The sequence below is a fragment of the Alternaria ventricosa genome (assembly GCF_023758065.1).
Source record: "Alternaria ventricosa strain BMP 2768 chromosome Unknown scaffold_8, whole genome shotgun sequence".
NCBI classification, from domain to species: Eukaryota; Fungi; Ascomycota; class Dothideomycetes; order Pleosporales; family Pleosporaceae; genus Alternaria; species Alternaria ventricosa.
The window spans coordinates 510,007-537,366 of record NW_026055688.1 but is presented as its reverse complement, the minus strand read 5'-3'; the positions used below and the strand labels follow the sequence as shown (position 1 = coordinate 537,366).

Sequence of the window (27,360 nt, the reverse complement as noted above, 5' to 3'; positions counted from 1 at the left end):
CCAAGTACATGTCTTGCTCGGATGAACCTTCGCCTTTTTGTGGTAACCGAAAAGGTATTAAATGTCTGGTCACCAGTTGTTTGAGTTGAGGGTCAAGACCAGATGCGCGTGATAACGACTGCTAGTGTGGACCGAATGCACTGTGTGGCAGTGCGGCACAGCGCAAACGCTATGAAAGCCTGGTTTAATCGTAGAGAGCTCAAGGAAGCGGGCGCCGTCAATGACATGGCGGAATTCACCACCATCAAGTTCGTAAAATTCACTGTGTTGCAGTGCTTCAGACACCAGAATATGAATGTACTTGCCAGATCACTACGTGTATAATACCTGCAGGTTCCGCATCTAGCCAGCACCGACTGAACCGTCAATAATCAGCATGCGCCTCATGTTACATACTAACATTCACATGCCGCCCACACTTTGATATGAGTTGCCGATTTGCAGGGCAGAGACGCTGCGAACTTCATCCTCCACCATCATACACAAGCTTACCTCCACCCAAAATGTTCTCACCATCCCGTCAAAACGCTGTAACTCCCAATCGCACTGCACCGGCGCCTGTTACCAGCAGTCGGTGGGATAACGCTCGAGAATATAGGCGAAGGGTGCAACGAGCGCCTCAAATTGACCCTCGTTCTGATGTCTCGATCCCAGATGTAGAACAGCATGCCGAATTCTGGGTTCGAAAGCTCGTCCTGGCCATGATAAATCTCGAAGACATCAAGGATCCTGAGAGTTCAAGCGCAGCCAGGATGTTTCGACCAGAAGCGTACGACTCTCTACTACTCGAGGCGACGTGTCGCGAAATCTTCTCAGCTTTAATGGACCGGTGCAAGAGTGGCTTCCGGGGGCCAGCTCAGTTCAACAAAGCCCTGAAACCCCACCGAGGCCTCGAGGCTGATGCTAATGCGACGTGCGCAGAGCGCATGCAGAATGTAGTAAATGCACTGCTTTGGAATAAAAGAGTTGCAAAGGACGTCTTATTTGAAGACTGGAAGATTCGCCTGCTTGTAAACCATCCTTTGGCTTACGATAAGGAGAAGGATTCGCAGAAGGGCTCGAACGATCAGCGGAGAAAGAGACTGGAATCTGAAAGGGAGAAGCTGAGGCAAACTGAACAAGAGTTGCTTGCTTATCGCTCTAGTCAGGAACGATCATGATGCAGCTGTGGAGGAGCGGTGTGGCGGATAAGGCAGGACTATCGAATCAACTTGATGTGAATCAAGTTCGTTGGCGAAGAGATAAGCTTGATCAGTATAATCGTAAACTTCCTAAGCAATTATTGTCAGTGAAAGCGTACCACCGGAACCGTTCTTTAGTTGTTGAGTCAGCAACGTGACCCAGGGTCTTTGCCAGGTATGCAAGGAATGTGAAGGTAGCCGTTACAGACCTATCGCTCGCAATCAGGCCTTATGATCGGTCTGCGATGCGTCGCTTCAGTAGTGCGTGAGAGATGAACGCTGCGCAGCGCTGGAGGTGCATGAGGAAAGAGAGGGGGCGACAGCCAAAAGCTGACTAGTCCAGGCGGGGCGTCCTTGGCGCTCGAACAAGGCCAACGCGACCAGTCCACACCTTTCTTTCAGGATGGTAGTAGTTATGCCGACAATTTCCTCACGCCTCCTTCCTTGCATCTCAAGGTTCGATTATAGATAGCGACGAAGCGGTTCGAACGCGTCCGTCATTAACAGGCTACCTTCCGCTCAACCAAACCACCGTGACGAAGGCTTCGTTACGCCCAGGAGCAATAGTAAGACATGATGGAAGCTTTCAACACTCCCGAGGTCACTTGGGCAAAATCCATCGGAGCAGATCTTCAGGATAAGGGTTGCCACATTGCTTGATGAGGAAGGTGGCGATGTAGGATATGTCAAGATATTGTCAGATCTTGGACGTTCGACCGTGTTGGTGTACTACCAGGTAGCCAACAACCCCTTCATATCTCATTTTGCTTTTCATTGGGTGCTATCTGCTTGGCCTGGTATCAAAATGCCTGCCAAGATCAGGTCACAAACGTTCAAGAACGGCGCAGCCGTTAGCATCGCTCGGCGCCAACCGCTTATCCGAGATACCCAGAAATCCAAGAACGTAGGATGGGAATCGAGCGAGTACCGAGCGCCTTGCACAGGCATTTATCTCTGGGCGATCAGGGTACCGGAAAGATTATCTGGTGCCGAGAACGTTGTGAATGGTAATACAGTGCCACGACTTTGCTGAATGAGGCAGCTCGCAATCCGAAGGAAGATTCCATAGAGATTTATATAACCCGGAGAGTCGGCCGGAGTGTTTGGGAGAGCCACTTCCTCACCTGCCGCCATGTCTACAGGGGCAAATCTCGAGATTGTTGACGCCGCATTGGCGAATACTCTTCACAACGACACACGGGGCAGTGCGAGCTTAGAGAAGCACGACAGGTTTGTGTCGACTTCCGAGAGCCTTGTTGGCCCCAATGGCGAGCAATATCCTACCGAAGAAGATTGGGGAAAGCTTCGTCGTGTGTATGGTAAAGTCAATTGGATGAGTACGTATATCTTCTCTACGGGGCCTTTGTGTACCATGCGCTAACGTACCAATCTGCTACTAGTCTACGTCATCGGTATTGTAGAAATGTGTGAGCGTTTTGCTTACTATGGAACGACCGCTGTCTTTGTCAACTTCATCCAGAGAGACCTCCCCACGTCCGGGCCCTTCCCTGAAGCTGGCGCTGCCGGCGACGGTCAACCAGGAGCCCTTGGAATGGGCCAGCGTGCTAGCACAGGCCTTGTTCAGTTCAACTCATTCTTTTCGTACATCATGCCGCTAGTTGGTAAGCTTGATCTTTGTTCCCGAGCAAGAATTGTACTAACCTTCTCACTAGGCGGTTGGGTTGCTGACGAATACTGGGGCAAATTCAAGACGATTTACTTCGCCATTGCCGTTGCTACACTTGGCCATATCTTAATTATCATTGCCGCGATCCCTCAAGTCATGGGACCAAATCCCGAAGGAGCTCTTGCCTCGTTCATTCTGGGCCTGATTCTATTTGGCACCGGTGTGTAAGTATCTCCGCACGAAACGCACTCAATCCATGTGCTAACCACTTGCAGGGGCTTTTTCAAATGCTGCATCTCTCCGCTCATTGCGGAGCAATATGAGGCCAGTCATCCGCGAGCTTTCATTCGTACCGAGCCCAATGGTGAACGAGTTATAGTCGACCCGGGCATCACATACTCCCGAGTATACATGCGTTACTACCTTCTGATCAATGTTGGTGCGCTGGTCGGTCAGGTCTCTATGGGTAAGCAACATTCGATAAACCATGCGATACGGTAGCTGACGTTCATTATAGTATATGCGGAGAAATACGTCGGTTTCTGGCTCTCCTTCACTTTACCAACTATTCTCTTTGCTCTTTGCCCGCTCCTGATGGTCACCCTCAGCAAGCACTACGTCAAGAAGCCCCCACAGGGTGATGTGCTCGTCAAGTCCCTGAGAACATACGGGTTGGTTCTGAAAGGGCGCTTCTCGCTCAACCCCGTGCGTACGTGGAGGAATCTCTCTGATCCGAACATTTGGGACGCTGCAAAACCAAGCAAAGTCGCCAATAAGCCAGTTTGGATGACTTTCGATGACGCTTGGGTGGACGAAGTTCGACGTGGCATCAAGGCCTGTCAAGTGTTCTTCTGGTTGCCCATATTTTGGCTGCCTTATGGCCAAATGTACGTATCATCGATACCTTGGATGCGCGTAGGACAAGCACTGACCGTCTTCAAGGACCAGTAACCTGGTTTCGCAGGCGTCCACCATGAAGCTCAATGGTGTACCAAATGATGTGGTACATAACCTGGTATGTTCTTAACACCTAAATACACGAGAGAAGAGGTCTAACACGAATTACTCATAGAACCCATTCACATTGCTGATCTGCATTCCGATATTCGACAAATTCATCTACCCGAGGCTTGCTCACATGGGTATCAACTTCACACCCTTGAAGAAGATCCAAGCTGGTTTCGTCTGCGCTATGCTTTCCATGGTGGTTGCAGCAGTCATCCAACACTTCATCTACCAGAAATCGCCTTGCGGAGAGTTTCCAACAGACTGCGATCAGCCCCCGGATCTCTCAGTGTGGACCCAGGTTCCTGCATACATTCTCATCGCATTCTCGGAGATCTTCGCTAGCATCACGGGACTTGAATACGCGTTCTCGAAAGCACCGAAGAACATGCGATCTTTGGTGACTGGAATGTTTTGGTTCACGCATGCTTTCTCGTCTGCCATCGCTCAGGCCTTCGTGCCGTTGGCTGGTGATCCATTGCTCGTGTGGCTGTACATGAGCATTGCCATCCTTACGTTCCTTGGCTGGGTTGGATTTGCCTGGACTTTCCGCAGCTTGGACCGAGAGAACGACCAGCTTGACAAACTCCCGGAAGGTGGCTTCCAGTCTAACGCTGAGTACACCGCGGCGAAGACTGAGAACATGGAGAAGGCTTAATCTCAAGAGCGTCGCTTACTGTCAATATTCGAGATCTCTGCTGGACTGTTAAATAGCTTATGGAGTGGTAAAGGACGATTTTATACCTTATGTGCAACTCTTCGTGGCTCGATGTGAAGGTCAAAGCCAGGCCTGCAGCCTACGTTGACATGCAAGCATGCAAAGTAGATGACCTAACGTTAGTGTAGGCTTTAGACCTGTTCAGCTTTTTTCTGGTATCAAGTGGAAGCAGCGGCCACAATTGAGAATGATGAGGCAACAGCCGATAACATTTGCTCCGCGGAGGCTACCGAGGTTTCCGGCACCGTCACGACCGCGCACGCGTCTAGGGAAGGTGAGCAGTCTTTTGCGACCATCGCAAGACTCTATCGTCAGAAGATCAATAATTTCACCTTAAGATAGAGAAAAAGATACTCACGAGTTGACGAAGTCATCTTCAAAGCGACTGTAACTCACCTTCTCGCGCGCACGTCACATAAAGCAGTAGCCGCCTTTATCGGTAGGACTCTCGCACAGTGCAGTTCATGCAAACACCAATATCGCAAAGCCCAGTCCCGCCCAAACCATCGTGCTTCGAAAGAAAAGATCGCAGCATGAACAGTTATTCCCGATGACATACGTCAGGTCCGTCACCCTTTTAGGCAAAGCGCAGTCTCGGGGAGCATGGGCGACGCTAAATCCTCAAAGAGTCTCCAGCGAAAACCCACTTTCGCATCTCCCGTCACAAGCATTCGAAGAGGCCCCAATTTAAAAAGCATAGCGTTTTGCTTATGTATCGGAGGCTTTCCTGCCCTTTCCGATGATGGCGAGCGGGCGTCACGTCACGGAGATAAAGCCCGTGGCGGTTTTCTCAAGCTCCTAAAAGTTGCGAAGCTGTCTCCTGATTAGAGTCTATAATCCTTTTAGCTACCTTTTTTTGCTGTTATGGCGTTCTTTTTACAATACAGAGCTCTCCAGCGACATGTGAAAGAAGAATTACAACGCGTGACTGAAGTCTCAGACCCACTAACCGCTCGTACTGCACGCTCGCCCAACGACGCACATGGGTTAGGGAACTCAGCATTACCTAGTGAGCTGGAAAAAGGTGAACCGTTCACTCGGATTCCAGGCATTACGCTGAGAGAAGATGGTAACAACGAGCTGTATTACCAGGTCGATTGGAGCGGGCCTGACGATGCACACAACCCGAAGCAATTCTCAACCCTACACCGTATTGGTGCGACGTTACTCGTGTGCCTTGTCGCTTTCGTTGCGACGCTCGCATCTTCCATCGACTCTGCAGTTCTCACCAGAGCGTCTGCCGAATTTGGGGTTTCAGAGGTAGCGGAGTCGTTGGCTACTGCTCTCTTTTTGGTAGGCTTCGGCTTTGGAGCTCTCCTACTCAGGTACGACTTGAACGAACGAATTGCATCTAAAACATAGACTGACATCGTATCTTCAAATTTGTAGCCCGCTCTCGGAGCTCCTCGGACGATACCCAGTCTATCTTGGCTCGCTCCTCGTCTTCGCGTGTTGGACTATAGGATCAGCTTTAGCCCCGAATTTTGGGGCCCAGATTGTCTTCAGATTTTTAGCTGGGTTTTCTGCTAGTACCCCTCTCACGGTTGCAGGAGGCTCCGTGGGAGATCTATGGAGTCCAGTGGAAAAGACATTCGCCTTTCCACTGTTTGCGATACCCGCGTTCGGCGGACCAGTCTTGGGTGAGTCTTTCGCTTTCAATCTGCTTCTTCGGCCTCGCTAACCACACATGAAACTAGGTCCAGTGATAGGTGCTTACATCGGCTACGAGCAGGATATCAGCTGGAGATGGACCGAGTGGATAACATTGATCTTGATCGGAGTAACTTTCACGCTGATATTGCTCTTCAAAAGAGAATCATTCGCACCGCGTCTCTTGCACTACAAAGCACATCATTTCCGGAAGTTCACAGGCAACAATCGTTTCCTCACTGCGACAGAAGCATCGCATGGCTCTATCGGCGAACTCCTGTCCAGATCCTTTCTTCGACCGTTCCTTCTCTGCACACAGCCAATCGTAGTGGCTTTTACACTTTACTTGATGATCGTATACATCATATTGTTCACGTTCTTGGATGGGTATGTAGATCCTCAAGGCCACAGAACGCCTAAGATAGTAGACATAGCTAACGTCCTCGCAGCTACCCTTACATCTTTGCGGAAACCTTCGACATCAATGAAGGGTTATCTAACATCTGCTTCGTTGGTTTGTTCATCGGCATAGCTCTTTCCGCACTTCTTGTCCCAGTGGCATACCGCAGAACCGTGCGACAGCTCGAGAGGGACGGAGACGATGGATCCGGTAAAGCTATACACCGCGAGTCAAGATTGTTCTTTGCCATGATTGGAGCACCTACACTGCCTATCGGTCTTTTCTGGATGGGGTGGACTGACTATGTAAGTATACGCCATACATGTCTCTCTCAACTATGCAGAATTCTAACCAGCTTTAGGCTTCGGTCTCGATATGGTCGCCTCTAGCGGCGTCATTGCTCGTTGGCTTCAGCAACATTTGCATCTTCATGTCCGCGTACATGTACATCATCGACAGCTACGAAGCATATGCAGCATCGGCCTTGACCTTTGTCGCGCTGGTCAGATATATTGCAGCTGGTGGGATGACTGTTGTTGGTATTCCCATGTACAGGAACTTGGGGACTCATTGGACTTTGACCCTGCTTGGTATCATCAGTGTCGTAGCACTGCCGATTCCTTACGTACTTTACCGCTTCGGGCCAAGCCTCCGAAAACGCAGCAAGTGGGCAGTACAATAAGTCTCATGTGGTGTGCGAGATGATGGTTCTTGTGTCAAGTCTAGAGGTTAGAGCACGCGCGGTCTTGAGCAAGAGCAGGCTTCTGAATAGGCATGTTCTGTTATCCAGTCTCACAGAGCTTTTCGGGTAGACGCGATGGTTTGGATGACAAGAGGCCATGGCTCGATAGAGAAAAAGCTCGGATAAAAGGCCTTACTGCTGGCATCGCATTGTTCTGTCGAAGGATGATCGACATCTGCCCGAATATACTGTTGTTTCAGACATACAAGTCTTCGTGACTACTGTGCGCACATGCCCATCCAAGACCTGCGCATCACACACTCGGTACTATGACACGCTTCCAGAAGCGATACTAGTCCAACTCCAGAACAGACGCGTCGTGGTCTTGCGACGCGACGGATGACGTATCTCCAATAAAGTCCAGAGACCAGCTCATCACCAGGTGCTCGCAAAGGAAAGAAGGTGACAGCGTCAGCTAGAGCGACCACAGATCTCAGAACCCGCTCGTAGAGGAAGCCGCAGAGCGGCAATCATCCCACCGGGATGCCGAGTGAAATCTAAACCGTCGGATGATACCACGCAGTATGGGGTAAAGGCTGACCGTGCCATCGTTGCCAACATACTTGCAGAGAACGCGATAGTAAGATGATGTTCTCCCGCAAAAGTCGCGTTGGAAGTCGTACGCGCGTTGACTCGAGGAACAGGCCGCTTTAGTTGGGTGCTCATATCGCTTCGAACACAATCTCCTGAACCCAGTCCTCACGATCCTCAGAGCCCAACGCGCGTGCAGTGTCCTCCCGTGCGCGCAAAGTCTTCTCAAACATATCACCAGATAATTTACCGAGCCAAACTTTCGCCGCCGATCCCTACGACTTGCAGCAATTATTCCGTTTCCCATATTTCAACGTTTTGATGTTGCAGGGTTCGGTACGAAGCGCCTGTATACGGCGCACGCGACGGTTCAAGACGTCTCCACAAAAGTCGGGGACAGGGGGCACACTTGTCAACATCCCTACAAACGAGAACGTGCCGCAATCATACATATGAAAGTTGGAAAACGGTCAGCGTACCTTCCCCATGCAGACATTGCAGCGTGGTGTGCACATCGGAGATTTTCTTTTGCCGTTGTTGGTCTTCTGCCGTGGTTGAGCTTGGTGGGGGTCCACATGTAATTTTGTAGGAAGATGGGGGCGCCGACCAATCGTAGTGCCTCGTGCGGCGTGAAAGGATTTGGACACGGCTGGTACAGATAGAGGATAGGTGTTACAAATTGGTGAGGGTCCAACGATGCGATAACAGGCCTTAACTGTGCGGTGCGCCTAGACTTGGGCATGCACTTTGCATTTGCTCGATGCTGCTTTAAGCGGATATCGCATCTATCCGACAGCGACGTTCTGGGATCGTGACTATGCGAGTATTAGCTGTGACGCAGCAACATCATGATCGTTCAAGATCGCCCGAAACGGATACCACATGTGTTATGACACTGCAGGTGAGAAACGGGAGCAAGAAATGGGCGCAGGCATCTCCAGTCGGTATGTACGAACAAGGACTAATACCAAGCATTGCTAGTGTGAACCGAACACGGTGCGGTATCTGATGCGGATACGACATCGTGGTGGTATTGTCCTTATAGCCGGTGGAGTCAAACGGCGCGCGCTTATGTGTCGTGCTGTGCCCTCTCTCATCGCATCGTCATTTCGTATCGTTCTACTTCTGCTCCTTCAACTTCTCTTCAATCTCCTCCAAATCCTCGGCGCTGTCGATCTCGATGATGCGGTTCACCTCACTTGTGTTCCGCATGAGCTCCTTTGCGCCGGCGTACAGCATCTTCACCTCGCTGTTGCATGTGATGGGTAGGTAGTATAGCATGACGTATGGCACCGATAACCGTCCCGAGTCCTATCAAATCTCAGCTTCCCTTGCGATGTGTATGATGGGTACGGCGTACGAGCGTCAACGGGTAGCTCAAGAGCACAAATCGTGGTGCGTGGTCGGGGAGCTCATCGGCGAGGCTCTGTACGTCGGTGTAGACCTCGTCGTCTGACTGGCGTACTTCGAGCGTCTTCTTATCGATTTCGTCTGGCGCGCATGGGCGTCAGTGCCATTGTAGAGGGCAGGGCCGCGGCAGGCTGGGGCAGGAACGACTGCGGCAAAAGCAGACCTAGGTATACGAACAGATAATGGCCTGGGGGTCTTTGGCGCGCGAGGTGCCCAGGCGGAACTTGCGTAGCTTCGTCTTGGTCTCTTCAGAGAAGGTGTATAGTCGTGCCTCGGAAGACTGGGCCGAGGTATTAGCGAACGACCGGGCATGACGCGCGTAGCAGCAAAGTGATGGCGGCACTTGCCATTGTTTCGCACGATGCAGCAGACCTAGGTTGGCAACGGGCGTTTGAGGATGATCGGGGGTGGTGTAGGGCTGAGGAAGTGTGCCGGGCGGGATACGTTCGTTAGCGGGGTCCATGGGCGGGGGTTCCTGAGGTCGCGGATGGCGCTAGCTAATGCACTACCGTCAAGTCGATACACCCTCACCTTTCTAGAAGGCTTTTCTTCTCATGCGCCTAGCTACTCATACCCTCTTCCCCTGAGTTACTCGTCTTGATCCATGTTCGGACGACTGAATCAGGTTGCCAGACACTTGTCTCGTCCTATCCCCAACTTTGCTCACCGTTCTGCCGCCTCGTTCCGTCCATCGATAACGTCATCAGTCATGGCTTCGACACAACAGAAGAGTCTGATTCACACGGCGGGTTGTTTGATCATTGGCGATGAAGTTCTGGGAGGCAAGGTATGTAGGTGGCAATCGATTGAGAATTCTGACAGCTGACGTGAAACACAGACAGTCGACACGAATTCGGTAGACTATGCCGCATCAACGGCGTGGTACCTCGACTAATGTTACACAGGCCTACTTTGCCAAGTTCTGCTTCTCGCTGGGCATTAACTTGCGCCGCATCGAAGTCATTGCTGATGACGAAGGCGAGATTATCGAAGCGGTCCAACGCATGTCGAAGAATTACGACATGGTTGTGACGAGCGGCGGAATTGGTCCTACGTGAGTGCAGCGTATTCGCTACACCACTCAGCCGCTGAGCTAATGGGCGGCTAGTCACGACGACATCACGTACCAGTCGATAGCGAAGGCTTTCGGCTTGCCATTGAAGTTACACGATGCAGCATTCCAGCGCATGAAGCGCCTGTCGAAGCCGCACAAGTCTCAGCCCGACTTTGACTGGAACGTCGAGTCTCCAGCGCTTAAGGCCAAGAAACGCATGGTGGAGCTGCCTATGGATGATTCTAAATCGGATGAAGATCAAGTGGTTTTTGTCAGCGAGTCGCTTTGGGTTCCCGTTAGCGTTGTGAACGGTAACATCCATATTTTGCCCGGGGTGCCTAGATTGTTTGAAGCGATGCTGGACGGGCTGAAGCCCCGCATCCTGCCTAGGCTGACGGATCCGGAGGGCAAAGGCGTGCTGCGGATCCTCATCTCGACTCCGATGGCTGAGAGTGCCGTTGCTGGATATCTGACCGAGCTCGCAGCCAAGGCAGAGCCGAAGGGGGTCAAGGTGGGAAGCTACCCAAGGTGGGGAAAGGACCACAACACGGTAACGCTAGTCGGACGCGACCGCGAGTTCATGGAAAGTTTGGTGCCTGAGGTAGAAAAGGCGGTTCAGGGGAGGCGCGTAGCGGTTGAAGGCGAGGACGACGCTGACACGTCTGACAAGGACTCGTAGAGGGTGAGCCGAGGGAATAGTGCCGCAGCCATAGTGTATATATTTGAGTGTCTAGACGCAGGGACTTTTGGTCAAAATAGAATGCCTGTGAAGATGATGTTGGGACTAGACGACGGCTAGGGTGTTCTCGAAGATTTGTCGAAGCAGCTGTGCCGCGGCCACGCTGGACCCTGGAAGAGGGCTAGATGGAGGTGAGAGATTGCGTTCCAGCTGGAGACAGAGTCGAGGGCTGTGGATGTCATGATGGTCGGTGACCGTGGTGCTCGGGGCGATGGTCGCGGATGGTGGCAGAGGGTACCCGCCGACCCCGCTTGGGAGGGTTCCATTCAGGCTTGGGAGGGTTCCGTTCAGGCATGGCAGGGCAGTGTGCTTCACGGGCGGCACCCGCATATTCGGGCAGTCACATGCACGGGAGACATGCAAACGCGAAAGCGACGCGGTGTGCGGCTAGACAGCCAACGTCTTTTGCGGCCGCCTCCCCCTTCGCATCACGTCGAACCATCCCTTGCGCACAGTAGTGGTTCGTGGGCAGCGTCCGTGCAGGTGGGCGTCGGACGCTGGGATCGCATGGAAGCGTCGGAGGCGCGCCCATGCAGTGCGCCGTCGCCAGGTGCCGCCGCTTTAGGTGCCTTTGTTTTGGCGCGGGCGTGAGCAGCGAATATGATAGACGCAGAGGCATGCAGTCTTGGGGCAGCAAATAGCAGGCGGGTGCAGGCAAACACGTCGCCGCCCGTCTCGCGCGTGCAGCAGTGGCCTTGTGGTGTGGTGGAGCGGGCTGGGGCGTCCTTTTTGGTTGGAAGGGCTAGCAAGCTAGCGCTCTGGCCGCGCGCGAGCCCATGTCCTAGTCAGCGAAGTCAGCGTAGCGCAGCCCATGTTCCTTCAAAGCCCCAGACGGAGCTAGAGGGTCGTTTTTGCTACCGAGATCATCCTGCTCGTCTCTCCCGTCCTCCTCTACCGCGACGACTCTCCTGGCCATCTCCCTCGCTGCTGCTGATAATCCGGCCACGACCTCACCACCACCGCCCCAACCCGCCCGATACGCCTGTCGCATCGCCACCACGCCCGCCGCCCGTCATCGCCGCCCCCATAGCCTCCTTGCCTTCTCTTCTGCTCTGCTCGCTCTACTAGACCTATACCCTATACCCTAATTCCCATCGCCCGCGACATCAAACCGACCGGCACCGACCTCACATTCACAATGGCATCAAAGGTAGGCGCCCAGCTCCGCCCGCGCCGCACGCGCCCCTGCTAACCCGCGCCAGTTTCTCCGAGAATACAAGCTGGTAGTCGTCGGCGGCGGTGGAGTCGGAAAGTCGTGTTTGACTATCCAGCTGATCCAGAGCCACTTCGTAGACGAGTACGACCCGACCATCGAGGGTGAGCTTTCCCGATCCGCCGCGTCATGCGCAAAAGCAAGCTAACCGCGCCAGACTCGTACCGCAAGCAGTGCGTCATCGACGACGAGGTTGCGCTGCTCGATGTGCTCGACACAGCCGGCCAGGAGGAGTACTCGGCCATGCGCGAGCAGTACATGCGCACAGGAGAGGGCTTCCTGCTCGTCTACTCGATAACCGACAGGCAGAGCTTCGAGGAGATTATGACATTCCAGCAGCAAATCCTGAGAGTAAAGGACAAGGACTACTTCCCCATGATCGTCGTTGGCAACAAGTGCGATCTCGACGGCGAGAGGCAGGTGTCGACACAAGGTACGTTTGCATCCCATCCCTGACCACCTGCACGTGCTGACCCTTGCACAGAGGGCCAGACTCTGGCGCGCAACTTTGGCTGCAAATTCATCGAGACATCGGCTAAATCCCGCATCAACGTTGACAACGCCTTCTACGACATCGTACGCGAGATCCGCAGATACAACAAGGAAATGTCGTCCTACACAGGTGCCCCTGGCTCAAACGGAAATGGCCCCACAAAGCAGACATTCGACACCGATGACCAGGCGGAGAAGAAGGGCTGCTGTGGATGCACAGTCATGTAAGGAGATGGAAGCCATGATTCTTGTTGTGGAGAGATACCTACACCGCTGGGTTCGGTCGACCGCCCTGGCCATTGGCGGTGCTGCTTGGGCCAGCAGAAGAAAACACGCGATGCTACTGTTACGTACTGTCAGCGCACCTTCGTCTACGAAGGCCTGTCGTTCAACCACCTCTTCTTTTCGATACTGTCACTTAGGGTTCGCATTACGGGCTAACGGATTCACGTCTGCTGGATGCGCCTCCGAACACCCTACTTCTATTACTGGTATCGACTCCGTCTTTCTTATCTGGTGGCGCTCTTCGTGTTCGCGTTCATCTATCTAGACCGATTTCTTTATGGCATTTTGATCGGTACACTGTATTCCCTCCTGTCGGCATGCCATGCGAGGCACCATGCAGCACGCTTCGGGGAGTCAAAAGATTTCATTATTTTTTTGACAGCTTTTAGGGTCGTTTAACTTTACCTACCTTCTATGAACATAATTCATCTCTACTCGCATCACCACACAGCCTCGTCTTCTGCTCACAGCACTTCCCGTTCTCTACAGCATGGCGGCAAAATACAACTCGCATGCGCATCTTGACGTGCTGTCGCACCCCGCACGAACACCTTTGATCCAGATTGCCAGCTCACGTTGCATGGCGACTGCTGCTGGCGGTGCATTCACGTCCCTCGGCGACCAGCGGCGATGCAATCGCAGTGATCATCCGCTTGGAGCCACAAGCGCGTGGTGTTTCGACTCGCGAGCCTTGCCCGGGCGTCGCCATTGGATGTAGATTATCACAGAGATGGCGCTATCCCTGCACGGCCGTTTCAGGGCCTACACCCCGACTGAAAGAGGGGAAGTCGATCAGGAGAGAGCAAGTGGGCATCGGCAATGCACACGCGTGTCTCAAAAGCGACGCGATAGCGACTGGATTAGGCCCGACTGACCCAGGGAGCTTTTCTCCGGACGAACACCAGAACTCGCTGATCGCCATCATTTCGTGAAACACTAGGTTGGGGCTGCTTCCCAGAACCCGATGCGCCGTTCTTGCCGCATCCGCAACACGTGTGGCACGTGCCCAGTACGTCAACTCAACCTTTACGTCCTGAAGATCGGTTCGCTTCACTTGACCACTTTGCGGCCGTTCTTACAAATATTTTCCCTTCTGCCCAACTGCAATCAAGGCGCGGCCCGACAATGTGGATATTCAGCAATTATTTACACCCGTTGCTGTTTAGGCTATTCCCAAAATGTCCCCAAACGGGAAGTACGCCCTGCCCGCGTCGGCACGGAAGACGACCTTGTTCGGCCAGTTCGCTGTAGACCAGTTCGGCTGCAGCTTCACTCGCTGCTCCATGCACCTAGGCGTTCCAACGCCGTTGCATGCGCCTTGTTGCGGGTGGAAAGCCACTCATGTGGCCACTTCGGTATCCCTGTAGTACGCTGATCTTGGTAGCAAACACGCAACCCACGGCGTTCGCGATACATCCCGGAAAACTGTTCGTTCTACGGATAGCGATTGATTGTCAAAAGACGAGCTGTGGAGTGCCTCGGGCCCTAGGTTCATACGTCTCTTTCCCCATCCGTGCGCGAACTGCATGGCGGATGATCGTTATCGGGATGCCCACAATAGCTCGCTTATGCACAGGTTCCAACGACTGTCTCCTTTCGTAGTTCACACGGAGCTGGACCATGTAAGCAGTAATCAGGCTGGACTCCATCTCATTAGGGCGGCTACGAGCTATGTTGCGTATCAATCACCACGCTTATGCCAGACATGTGAAGGCAATCGAGATCGTGTAAAGAAGAGCCTTTGATGGCTCTACACCATTTGCATTAGAGAATAGCAAACTCTTACTATGATCCTGAAGTCCAATAGATCAGATTCGTGTAATTTGTATCGCCAACGATTGGAGCCTCGGGTATATCACGAGCCTCCCACAACACAGCCTGCTGTCAAAATGTACGGAATCTCCACCAACACGGTCTCACTGCAGCCAAATCTCAAAATAAGGCTGTCGGTCCACAGGCGCTAAACTCTCGTTGCCGGCCCGTACCTGCACACATGTTCCCATGTGGCCGCTCCCGCAGACCGGCCCTGCAACCTTAGCTAATAATGCGACAGCATGACGCGCAGCTGATGCAACTGTAAAAGGTACGCCGAGGAGGTGAGCGTCTTACATACATATATCGCACAGATCGGCACTCAGCGGAGGGATCTAGACCCTGACGTTAGCGGATTAACAGGGCTAGTGCGGGAACCACATTGAACGTCCCGTCCATCGCAACTTCCCCGCCATGAACGCGATAAAAGAGCTTGAAAGGTCGACGCAGAGGGTCTACTAAGTCTACAGTCGGAATGCCTTGATACACATCTTCACAATGCACCACCTCAACATCAATCTGCGATGCTGCGTGACTCGAACCCCCAGCGCTCCTACCAAGTGCTCTGTCTTCATCGTCGATTCCACACCAGTCGACACCCCAGCTTCAGACGTGATTGGAACGGCATCATGTAGAGCCGTCGCTTCTACGACCCAAACTCACGATCTTCGATCTCACACTTTGGTATCGAGATCAAGTTGCTTGGTTTATTGCTGCTTCTGGCAATTGCCGCTCCAGAGCGTGGATTGTAGGTCAGAACGCGGTGCTGAACGCCAGCCAATAGACAGAGACTTGCGGCGCGGTGGTAAGATGCGTACCAAAAAGTACGATGCCGACGGAGCGTGGTTGGAGTACGTTAGCCTTAGCTTGCTTGTCTGTGCTGAAGGGTTGCGGTGTGGTCGTGCTTTCGTTCTTTGGGTATGACGTCTTTTGCTCTGTACGCTTTATTATATCGCGCAAATTCACTCCACACTTCGACTATTTGAACGCATGACTGCAGCATCGTGAGTTTGTATAAGTAGACAATATGTCCACACATTCTCTCGAAATAGGCACGCTTCCACACGGCAACACCCGACTTTCGATTCGCATCTATCGTGCATACTCGGGAAATTCCGTCCGCATACGCCATTGACCTCACCATCCTCGACTTCCGGAGACACAGTGGCTTTTTGGGACCTTTAGCACCAAAAGAAAAGTTGCCATTATTAGGCACAAATCCATCAACCCCTCCATTATTCTCGGAAACGATCGACGCACATGCTGATTTTCTCACCGTTTCGTACGGCACGGCCCGTCGGTACTACCACTACGATGGATAAAGGGAACCGCATTGCCTGTCCGATCATCTCTTTAGCGAATCTGAGGATCGCAATTGTACGCGATAAGAGCTGGAGGCGAGATAGCGATGGACACGAGATTCCGTGAGCGTAGATCGCAGAAGGGCCGATATTTGCTTATGTGGTATGTCTGGCCAACGTTCATGGAGAAGTCACACGTATGCAGTTCCAATTGTCTGAGTACGGAGTATTGCGAGTGCTGCTTACACGTTGCTTTGCGTATGGCACTCTTGTGCTTCACTGAGGCCGCTCTAGCTACCATCAGCAAAGAGATGAGTCTGAGTCTGAGACCGAACGATGACTTACGAGCCCAGACTGGAGCAGCCAGTCTATCACTGACTTGTGGCTTGGTGACAATAAGATGCTTTTGTTCTATCACTCCGATCGAGGCACATCCTGAAGCTGCACCATCTGAAATTGTTCGAAGTTCGAACGTGAGTCCTATACAACACTGGCTCCATGTGTACGCACATAGCTTCATAGTAACCTACTGCTACGTGGATGCGAGAGCAGCGCATTCAACCTTGACATGAGCTTGCTGAGCGTCTGATTCGGGAAGTTCCACGTTGGCAGTAAAAGAGCTAGCGCTGCCGCTGAGTGGCTGCCCGGGCAGTCAAAGTGATATTATCGAAAGTGATATTTCTGTTTTGCTCTGTATGAAGTAGAATGGTACTATTATCTTGAATTTGACAAGGCTGATGCCTAAGGAAAAGGGCGTTGTGAACCCAATCATCAGCATGTGCTCTAGTAATTTCTAAAGCGCGTTCGAAGACGACTAAGTTGTAGATGATCTTAGGCATTGGAACAGACAACAAAACCAATATTGCTATCTAGGCCACAACCTAAGCAGTACAAGGTATGGATGCTGTTGATTATTGAACCGCTTGTGGGATGGCAGTGGTTACTAGTAGAGGTAGTGTGTATGTTAGAAGTGCATGACCTCAATGTTGTATAGTTTGAGATATAGGCAGTGTGACTAAGCTACGATGCAGAGCCCGGTGTCTTGATGATTGTGGTATTCGCGAAACTGTCGTGAAAAGATAGAGTATTCCTCCACCGCCAAAGTAACGCCTTATACCCGTGACTAGACGATAGAGATAGAGAACAGTCAGATCCCATACGTCGTTAGACGCCCTCTAATACACCAGACCTTGTTCATATAAAGAAAGCGTGTATGCCATCACACGAACGAGACTGCTTTTGGCGCAACTGCTTTTCGCGAAACCTCAGTGCATAGCTCTGCTGCTGCATGTCGAATGACACCTGACAAACACCTCAATCGTTCTCCAACTCGTCTAACTCTTTCTGTCTCCTCTCTAGTTCTTGTCTCATAGCCTCTGCCTCTTTCTTCAATCTCTCCCTCCTAGCTGCCTTCTCTTCTTGTGAAACTCCGGGATTAGGTGAAGAGCCTGCACTCGGACGTAGTGGCACGGACAGCGATGGGTCAATATTCGCGTTCACATCGGCTTGAGACGGGTTCAATATCGACGAGATAGCGTTCGGCCGGTGAGGCATGGGGTTGGCGGTCTCTTCTGGGTCCATGGTAGCACTACGACTGCGCTTCCGGGGTGATGGTGCATTGGGTTGTGTGTTCGGTACCAGGGCAGCCGGGTTTGAGGTCACAGAAGCATTGCCGTAATAGTGGGTGAAATCAACGGCAATTGGTCCTCTAGGCTCAGGTGTATAGTCTTCTCGAGATTCAAGCGCCGTCGACGGGTCTGGAGAAACGGAATGCTCGAATGCTGGGGTTTGGGACGGACGCTGCGGTGGGGAGTAGTCGGCAACAGAAGGCGCTGCTTGGGAGCCTGTGTCACCAGCCGGTACGACCCGTTTCCGCCGTTTGATCTCCTGCTTTTTCATTGCGACAGGGCGATGGGTTCCATGCAGCTTGTAGTAGAGTCCTGTGAATTGGAGTTAGTTGTCGCCGATGGTCCCACTCGTCAGCACCTTTGACAGATATTGACTTACCACAGGCGTTGCATATTATGTGACCAGCGTCATCCCGTCTCCAAAGTGGTGTGATCGTAGTTGCGCAGTTTTGACATGCGGGAATAGCACTTGTAGAAGCTGCTGCTGCTGCCGCACTGGATGCAGCGTCTGCTCCGTTTGTTCCGTCACTTGATGCAGCATTAGCCTGGGCCAATGCAAATTTAGCAGTTTTGGACACGCGGTTATTGAACGCTGGGCAGCCACTGCAGCCTTGTTGACCGCCAGTGCCATTACATCGGCCTCCACCAGGGCATGTACCGGCTGTCATCTGGTCTGCAGCAACGTAGGTCGCGACTCGGGGCGAAGCCGCAAGGGACCCCGGTGACGTTCGGTTGCCGTCACAAGGGCCCGGAGTTGGGCTTTGCTGCACGGGCATAATCGGCTGAGTCTGAGTGTTGCGTTTGAGATTCACTGGACGTGATTGATTCCGCGCTTTCATGTACAAGCCACATGCGTTGCACACAGTTTCTCCAGCTGGTGATCGGCGCCAAAGCGGCGTTTGTGTTGTCTTGCAGTTACTTCGGTCCGTTAGCGTCCTCTCTGCAGATCTGGTTTCAACTGTAATCGGGCGACTGTTGACTGGTGGCAAGCACACAGCAAAATTTCAGACGACGTACCTACAGACTTGTCCGGCAACAGGCGCGTTGGATGCGTCATAGCTCATGTCGGGTAGTTGTAGAGATGTCGAGTTTGCCGGGTTCGCCGATTGTTCTGAGATGGGCACCGCATCCTCGAGCGAATGATATATCTCATGTCTTTGGTCTTCCTGGCTGTGAATCTGATGCTGTTCCTGTGACGGAGTCTCTGTTCTCGGTCTGTGGTGCTCATGGGCCTGGTTGAGTAATCGTAGACTCTCAGCCATCTCTAGCTCGTCCTTGCTCGTTTCCCGCGATAGATGATGTGGATGTGTCGGAGTTGGAGCCAAAGAGGTGCCTCCGCTCCCTGGAGGATGTGCCATGAGGCCAGTCTTTGGTGACCCTGGGTGTGCGTGTAAGAAGAGTGGGCTTACGGCCGTGGTGACACACTGTTGCCTAGATTTCGTGAATCGGTTCCTACAGCCCGGGAACTGGAGCTGCTCGATCCAAATAAGTGTTCGGACTTTGCTATCGGCTAGATCTGATATCCGATCAGGGTGAAGGTCAATCTGGAGCAGGCGCTAACGTGACTTGGTGTGATATGCGGGTCTTCGGGCCTTTGTAGACACCTGGGCAACCTTTAGGAGGTGTGGCACACTGATGGCTGGCAAACGACTATAAGAATGATGGGTCTAGCAAGGGAGGATATCAGGTGGGCTCGGGATCCCCGTCGTCATAATTCTGCGCAAGATGCCTACTGGCCTGGCGGTGCTGGTGCGGTACAAGCTGTAATTCTTAGGCGGTGAATGGGCGGCGGTGGCCAATCAAAACTTTGCTATTCTAAGCCGAGGATTAGCGCGACAACCCTGAGAGCACGTCCACGGCGACCATAGCCATAAGACAAGCTCAGGAACGGCGAAAGAGGACTCGACTCGCGCGTCGCACCTGCATATCTTTGGATGCAGAGCCAACCAACCCTCAGGTACATGCATTCAGATGCAAGTCGGATGCCCTTATCTCCGATACATGGGCTCGGCGGCAAGGAAAAGGAAAAATCGGCTATCAGTCTTGGACTCCACTTGAGCCTCGCCATAGACCAGCTGTCGGCGGATCAGATCCGTCTCGCCTACCACTAGCGATTTGTAATGGTTGCTCCTCCGCACGCCACTCACGCAGCCTTGCACCAATCGAAGGGGGGCGAAATAATTCGTCCAGACTGGCGTTGTACTTACTATAGCTATATAAACTGCAACATGTTAGATCTGAAGACCTATCATGGAGTGCAATCAGCCCCATCTTGATACACTAGTAGCAATGCAAGCCTTAGTAGCCTCCTCGCTTCATGCACTGCGGACACTAGACAGACAAGCGAACACGTGTGACGACTACAGCCTCGTTTAGATCAGATAACCTATCATACACCGACTGTCCCAAAGCTTCTCCCCAACCCATGTAACCAAAACCTGGGTATGATCATCGAGCCAACCTTGAAAATCCAACACAATGCACATACCCTTTCCGTCAGGGTCCGCAGACCATTTCTACGCCAGACATGTCCATAACATGTAATACTTGGTTTAATACATGATAAGCGCGCGACGAGGTTTCTGCCGAGCCTAGACAAGGCAAGCGATCTACGAATGAGGACTCTTCGACCGCCATCCTCTTGTCCACAAGCTGCGGACTTAGACTTGTTCAGCGCCCCAGCCGGCGTCAGCATCACTGCAATATCGTCAGTCACACGAGACACGTTTTCAAAGTGTGTTGGGGTCATACCGCATGTTCGCCGGGGGTTCAATAGAGGGAATGAACTCCAGAGCAGCGTAGCCCACACCAATTATGCCAACGATTGTGCCGGGCACGATGCGGAACCAGCGCTCGCCGACAATGACGGAGCCGATGAAGATGTAGAAGATGCCGCGGCCAAGGAAAGAGAACATGAAGGAGGCATAGCGTGCCACCTGCTGGGGAATCTGGAACTCGAGGAGGGCAGTCCCTGTTGCTTGTCAGCGCCATGTGGTTGCATGAGGACGCTGGACCTTACCAAGACCGAATATGATCAGGTATACACCGAGGATGATGTGAGAGCTGCGCAGACTGTCAGCGCTTTCCTAGGCCATTTGATGTGGTTGTGTGCTTCGCTCGCGATCTTCGGGTGGCATGACTGGTGGTGCAATCCCAGTCCGTACGATGCTTGTGCGTCGTCACGGATGCGCATATTCGCGTATATGGTATTCAAGCCCACCGCAGCCCAGACACATATCGACCAGGCGAGCGAGTGTCCTTCGACTGAGAGCTTGCACTCTTCTCCAGATCCACACGCGCCTGCCATTGTGTGCTCGCTCGCCAAATATAGTGCGCCATCCCAAGGTTGTACGACGGGGAGATGCGATGCGACGGGATTGGATTGCCGATGGAGGCGCCGGGTACACTCACAAGTCGTTGAAGGGGAACAGCTTCGCGATACCACCGAGGACCACGAATACGGCAACGGCGAAATTCACCATGCGACTACGAGCCCAGTTAGCTTTGATCTTCAACACTCCCAAGTCCCAATGGCTCATTGGAAAGCTGCTGCCTAGCTTCGGGACAGCTTCGCCCAGCTTGAGCTCGACTCACAAGATGTCTGAGAAATCCATGGCGGACGATTGACCGGCGAGGTGTGGGAACCGCACTTTGACGACTTGGCGCAACGGACTGGGGCGGAGACGGATGGGACGAGATGGAAGATGCAGCTGGTTGTGATAGAGCTCACGGGTACGGTTGGTGCTGCGCAATGTCGGCTTGCGACGAGACGTTGCAAGGGAACCACAGCCAAGCTCCCGCGCTAAACGTCATACCCGCTCTCATTGGCCGACGCGCGACCAAGGGGTTCTTCCAGGTTCAACACTGCTCGTCTTTGTCTCTCCAACATCGTACTGTTTGGTAGTCTCGTTGCCTACGCATCCGTATATTTCTTGCAAATCTCCTAGTGTCTATGATAGAGACACATTCAACTCCAGAATAGAGCACCCCGAGCAGTGGCACTGCATGCGTGCAAAAGCTGGGGTCTGCTGGTTGGGCCCGAAATCCCCTCTTTATGACCGACAGTCTTGCCTGCTTGTACGCTGGACAGGACATGATCCTGCTCCTAGGCTTTCCTACGTGTATCCAGAGGTGCTTGTCCATTCCGGTGCAGCTTCACCATACCTGCCCCTACTCACTATATATAGACCACAGAACATCTATTCTTTCACATACGACCATAGGACACTGAGAATTAGGCTTCCTGTCCGCTCAGCCATATACAAGCAGTGTACCGGCGAATTAGTAGTTAGGTGGGTGACCACTAGCGAATCCTCGCTGTTGTATGTTTTTGCTCCTCAGACTGCCACGAACTAGGTTCGAGCAGGAGTATGTTCAGCTTCTTTTTGCCCTTTTGTTTGCACTTCATGGCGGGTGACTATCAAGAATTGCGTGACAAATGAGGCTGGACAAGACGTGAATGTCTGCGAGATGCACCTGACTTCAAATGACGTCTCCAGTTTTTTGCCATCTTCCGCGTCTTCGATATCCCAGTTAATGCATGCAATACTCGCAGTGTTTCTCTTTCTAACCCACCACTGATTTCCCGAGTTCTACCTTGCGACAACAACCGACTATATTGGCAATCCGTCAACGGCTAAGTAGAAGCACACCGCCTCACGATCACATTGTTTGCGAAGTTTCGTCAACACCGCATTAGTAGAGCTTGTTTGGTCTATATCCTTCACGATCACCAGGACTCGCCAGCGTGCTAAACCTACTGCATCTATTGGTTTGCTATAAAAAGAGAGAATGTCGACATGTCGCCCGCATTAGCATATCCGTGAACCTGGCTCATAACAGCAGTCTTCCAAGAAAGTTTCGATCCCTTTTCGCCATGGTATCGAGCTGTTCAATGGCAATCGCGCCCTGCCGCGCCGTGCTGTACCATTGTTGGAAGCAGGCTAAGCACAAGCCTACCTAACGACGGGCCCTCGCACTCGGCTCCACGTGTACGGGACGTGAGGCATCGGGTACGCCTGCATTGCGTCAAAGTACTAACTCGGCCGGTCCCTAGATACAGTTTGAGGCTCCTCGGAGGACAGTTGGGCTCGGATGAGCCCAGCAGAACTAACTCTCAGTCCGCAGTCTAGTTTATACGCCACGAGATTACTTGCAATGTTAGCATACAACGAGCGGCAGCTTCGACTGGGAACCCATTCTTTCAAAAGGTCGCATACATCCGGTAGGCTAAAATGGATTGTTTGTCCGCATATTTCACGCGATTCATGCGTACCTGACAGGTCGTCCCTAGCTTGGAGGAATTCATGGACTGGTGGTGATGTACCGAAGCGGAAAACTCCATGAACATGCCACGGGCGGGTGTCTGGCGGCTACTAAGCAGCCGTAATGACGTTCCTGCATGGACAACGACGCGGTCCAGTCTGGAGATGGTGTACATTTGATGGGGTAAGAGCAATCGAGTCGGTGACTCCGAAGTCGAATTGCTCCACACACTCGTGAACACAATCAACGTAGTAACGAGAGGTCCTTCACCATGCGTTTCCTCCGCTTTGGATTCGATGTCGCAATCTTCTTGTTATACTCGCCCTCCAATGACCAAAGTATCTGGCAAGCCTCGGCATGAGCAACCGCATTGGGATTGTTGATCTCTTATAGAGTTTCTTTGCCACCTCTCGTCTCGCTTCGTACAAGATTCCCACTAGAGCCGTTTCGCGATTGGACAAACGTCGTACGGGTACCGATATGGAGTAGCTGTGCTGGAAGCGCGAGGCGTTGACGTGAGCGGGCCTACCATGTACCGCGCTAGCGAAGCGGCAGGAACCACCGTTCGGGGCTTACTCCGCGCGGAGACGGCCACCACAAGAAAGCGCCACCAAAATCAGCACAACCCTGGATCACACCACATGTGGAGAGCATATTGCGCAAGGACTGAGACGGTCACTACAAATATCTAATGAAGGGTGATAAGTCCTTGAAGCGGTTAGAAGCACCCGAGACTTCTACCTCACCATCTCGATCTGGCCGTCCTAAGGTGGAAGTAAGAACGAATCGCGCATGATCGCGCAAACTGCGCGACATCGTTAGTTCACATCCCGACATCCCCTTGGGCCTTAGCACTGCCTCGGCTGGCCTGTGACGTGTGGACTGGACCGTCGAAGTTTAACAAGCCAGCTCTGTGTAGGGTACCGGCCTAGCCCATGTGTCCCAAAATCCTTGGGCGCGAATGTTGGCGACTTCAGCACAACGTTCGTCGATGCGTTCAGCATGCTGTACAGCACACAGGCAGCTACAAGTCTACTCCGTTCAAGTAACGTTCAAAATGAGTTGCGCAGGTGGCAGTTCAGCTGAGCTCGGAACCGTTGGACGACGTTGAGGGGTGCGGCTCCTCTGGTTGGGAGACTCAAGGGTACCGCACATTTTAACTTTGTTAGCACGCAACGCTGCAGGAAGCCACGAGGCGGATCGGATCAGCCAAGCTAAGGCCTTCTAGCATATGTACAAGTCGCGGCCTTGCAACGGCAAGGCCCCTTTGCTAGAACGTTGATTCCTTCTTTGTTCTCACCTCTTGCCAGACGACTTCGACTTGGATACTGTGTGTCGCCGAACGTGACGAGACATGAGATGGCCGCTGTACCTACTACTGGTCCTCGCGGCATGGGCCTCGATCGGGGTGGCACAGGACGCCGCCGCGCTCAAGGCGATCGGCTCGCTTCCAAGCTGCGCGGTATGTAACAGCCAACATGGGCCAACTGATATGTAGCTAATGGTTATAGCAATTGTGCCTGGCGACAGCTGTAGTTGATTCACCCTGCCAACTTTCGGATAAGCAATGCGTATGTGCCAACGCTAAGCTCCAGAGTGCAGCGGAAAAATGCGTAATTTCGTCGTGTACGGTGAAGGAGAGCTTGAGTAAGTTCAATTCGCCGCCATGCACTGAACGTTTGCTTACAACACTCTCACAGCCACCAAGAACGTAACTTCAGCTCTCTGCGACGTGCCTGTTCGCTCGGAAATCACCCATTTACGCGTCGCAAACATCGTCTTGGCCGTAGTGACAGGTTCCTGCATCCTCTTACGATTTGGTTACCACGCGCTCTTCAACGTCAATGGGCTTAATTGGGATGACTTCCTTGTGATATTTACGGTGCTTCTAGCCATACCCTCTGTCGTTATTGTCGACAGGTGTATGCTTCCGAATGGCATCGGTGTCGACGTTTGGAACGTCCCATTTGACCACATCGATAACTTTATACGCTGGCTATACGTCGTCACTCTACTATACCTCATTCAGGCTGCTTTGGTCAAGATTACACTCCTCTTCTTCTTCCTACGGATATTCCTCAGACGGCGAACAGTAAAGCTTTTGTGGGGGACTATTGTCTTTGTTGGACTATGGACCTTCTCCATTTTCATTCCCGCCGCGATCCCATGTCTACCGGTACGTTAAGCTTACTCACGAGATTCATGGTACACCAGCTAATTTCGTCCTTGGCAATGTAGGTTAGCGATTTCTGGAACGCATGGGACATGGAAAGACCAACACAATGTCTCAACATGGATGCGGTAGTATGGATGCATGCCATTATCGGCATTTTGTTGGACGTCTGGATGATAGCTATTCCTCTATACGAGGTTTATCATCTCCAGATGACATGGGTGAAAAAGTTCGGCGTGGCTTTGATGTTCTCTCTTGGTACCTTGTCAGTGCCCTTGCAGCCCACATTACATCATCTAGCCCCAAGCTTACGTTTCCGCAGTGTCACAGTAGTGTCCATCCTACGCCTGAAGTCGCTCTTTTTCTTCGACGGAGACAATAACTATACATGGAAGCAAGCCAAAGTCGTCCTATGGTCAATGTACGAGCTCCACGTCGGAGTAATCTGCGCCTGCATCCCGACTCTCCGCCTGATCTTCATCCGCGCAATCCCTATGGTCATCAGCTCGATACAAGGAAGCACACAGCGAAGCAGCGCGAACGGAAACGGCAGTAGAAGAAGTCGTGGCACAACTCAGATTGTAGACACGGTGAGAAGTGAAAGAGGTGGGAAAGAAGGCCAGGCCGTTGAACCCAACACGATCACATACACCAGGACCTTTGCAGTTCGGCACGAGGAAAACGACGAGGAGGTCGAACTTGTCCACATGGAGGACTGTAGTGAAAAGGCGTCGAGAGAACGAGGTGATAGCTACACTAGCGAGCTAAGCTTATAACTGCATCTTAATGAGACGTCATAGTTTGGGTCCACCAGCCATCATCAAGTCCATACCCGGAACGCAAGTCGATAACCATACTAAACCTATAGACTGGGTAAGATACGAGTGGCGCATTCTATTTGAACTAACCCAACACGCGTCCTAGAGATATCCGCAGTTCTCTGCATTATCAGCATATCAATCACATCGAATCCAACGCCAAACCCGCAGGCCAGCTTTCGTCTCTTGTCCTTTGCCCATAGAGGTGTTCAACGAATCGCTTTGATGCCATGAAACCGTTCTTCTCAGCAAACCGCCGAGCCCGCTCGTACTGACTTTCGGGGGGCTCTCCAAACTGCGCATCGAGGTTGGCGTTCCACTGCATCAAAAGCGACATCGTGTCGATATGACCCCACTCTGCTGCTGCTTCGAAAGCTGTCCGTCCATCGCCCTTGGCCGGCGGGTAGTTTGGATCGGCCCCATTCTCCAGCAGGAATGCCGCGATGCCGCAGAATCCATTCATAGCAGCGAGTTGCAACGCAGTACCGCCGGAGTATACGGGGATCGTATCCATGGCAGCACCCTGACCGACGAGGTACTCCACGATGTCGAAGCCACCAGTCTCGGCGGCTCTTTGCAAAGGTGTGCGGGTGACACCCATGTGACGTGTGTACTGCAGCTCTGCCCCGTGCTCCACCAATATCTTCACAAGGCGAAGACTTTGTACGTCGATAGCGGCCAGTAAGGGAGTTACTCGTTGCATATGACTCTTGATGTGCTCCAACATTTTCAAGCCATCAAAGGATACGTATGCCGTTGGACTCGCACCATGATTCAACAGTACCCGAACGACTTCGGTATCTTTCGCAATGATTGCTTCGCCGAGAGGACTGACCGCAGGTTCGTTCTCCACAAACTCTTCGTTGAATGGCTCGATCTCATCAATGTTGACAATACCACACAGCATACCGATCCGATCCATGTCGCGGTAACGAATTGCTTGGCGAAGTGCCGCCACACCATAGTTTCGTTTAACTGAAGACTTCCCCGCCTTTGCTGCGTCTAGAAGAAAACGCACAGTGGCGCAGGTCGCCCTCGACTTGATTGCCTGCAATAACGCCATCGAATCGATTACAGAGACACCTTTAGCCGCAAGGAATTCCATCCAACCCCTATTGTTTCTTTCAGCCGCGATGGCGAGGAGAGACGGCAACATACAGCCATCCTCAAGATATCGCGTACCTATGCCCCCGGGAAGAGAGCAGTGCGACCCTGGGCCTTTTATGATCCGATCCTTATCAAGATGTTCTAGATAGAACTCATCGGGATCCATGCCGACGTGTAGCAGCCATTGGAATAAGTCGTAGTCGTTCGTT

General features: G+C 52.5%; 8 protein-coding genes across 8 annotated transcripts; 4 read left to right on the top strand and 4 right to left on the bottom strand.

Annotated features, from left to right (window-relative positions):
* Positions 1–503: 503 nt before the first annotated feature.
* J4E93_005425 (uncharacterized protein) lies at positions 504–1,160 on the top strand (the record flags this gene model as incomplete). Its single annotated transcript, XM_049343346.1, has 1 exon — positions 504–1,160. One exon carries the CDS (start codon positions 504–506, stop codon positions 1,158–1,160), a length of 657 nt encoding a protein of 218 aa, XP_049199439.1.
* A 1,153-nt stretch (positions 1,161–2,313) lies between these two features.
* On the top strand, positions 2,314–4,471 carry J4E93_005424 (uncharacterized protein; the record flags this gene model as incomplete). Its single annotated transcript, XM_049343345.1, has 7 exons — positions 2,314–2,518; positions 2,582–2,803; positions 2,855–3,032; positions 3,084–3,274; positions 3,326–3,695; positions 3,751–3,823; positions 3,881–4,471. The coding sequence occupies 7 exons, from the start codon at positions 2,314–2,316 to the stop codon at positions 4,469–4,471; spliced, it is 1,830 nt and encodes a 609-aa protein (XP_049199438.1).
* Positions 4,472–8,973: 4,502 nt separating this feature from the next.
* On the bottom strand, positions 8,974–9,727 carry J4E93_005423 (uncharacterized protein; the record flags this gene model as incomplete). The annotated part of the gene is made up of 3 exons (XM_049343344.1): positions 8,974–9,165; positions 9,215–9,345; positions 9,442–9,727. The coding sequence occupies 3 exons, from the start codon at positions 9,725–9,727 to the stop codon at positions 8,974–8,976; spliced, it is 609 nt and encodes a 202-aa protein (XP_049199437.1).
* Positions 9,728–9,973: 246 nt separating this feature from the next.
* On the top strand, positions 9,974–10,997 carry J4E93_005422 (uncharacterized protein; the record flags this gene model as incomplete). The annotated part of the gene is made up of 4 exons (XM_049343343.1): positions 9,974–10,051; positions 10,103–10,120; positions 10,170–10,318; positions 10,373–10,997. 4 exons carry the CDS (start codon positions 9,974–9,976, stop codon positions 10,995–10,997), a joined length of 870 nt encoding a protein of 289 aa, XP_049199436.1.
* A 1,198-nt stretch (positions 10,998–12,195) lies between these two features.
* RAS1_1 (Ras GTPase) lies at positions 12,196–12,990 on the top strand (the record flags this gene model as incomplete). The annotated part of the gene is made up of 4 exons (XM_049343342.1): positions 12,196–12,207; positions 12,260–12,374; positions 12,428–12,703; positions 12,755–12,990. 4 exons carry the CDS (start codon positions 12,196–12,198, stop codon positions 12,988–12,990), a joined length of 639 nt encoding a protein of 212 aa, XP_049199435.1.
* Positions 12,991–17,474: 4,484 nt separating this feature from the next.
* On the bottom strand, positions 17,475–18,852 carry SRE1 (sterol regulatory element binding protein, transcription factor Sre1; the record flags this gene model as incomplete). The annotated part of the gene is made up of 3 exons (XM_049343341.1): positions 17,475–18,100; positions 18,168–18,706; positions 18,806–18,852. The coding sequence occupies 3 exons, from the start codon at positions 18,850–18,852 to the stop codon at positions 17,475–17,477; spliced, it is 1,212 nt and encodes a 403-aa protein (XP_049199434.1).
* Positions 18,853–20,448: 1,596 nt separating this feature from the next.
* J4E93_005419 (uncharacterized protein) lies at positions 20,449–21,402 on the bottom strand (the record flags this gene model as incomplete). Its single annotated transcript, XM_049343340.1, has 5 exons — positions 20,449–20,485; positions 20,540–20,759; positions 20,808–20,851; positions 21,200–21,274; positions 21,383–21,402. 5 exons carry the CDS (start codon positions 21,400–21,402, stop codon positions 20,449–20,451), a joined length of 396 nt encoding a protein of 131 aa, XP_049199433.1.
* A 4,784-nt stretch (positions 21,403–26,186) lies between these two features.
* Positions 26,187–27,208, bottom strand: J4E93_005418 (uncharacterized protein; the record flags this gene model as incomplete). The annotated part of the gene is made up of 2 exons (XM_049343339.1): positions 26,187–27,092; positions 27,203–27,208. The coding sequence occupies 2 exons, from the start codon at positions 27,206–27,208 to the stop codon at positions 26,187–26,189; spliced, it is 912 nt and encodes a 303-aa protein (XP_049199432.1).
* Between the last annotated feature and the right edge of the window lie 152 nt (positions 27,209–27,360).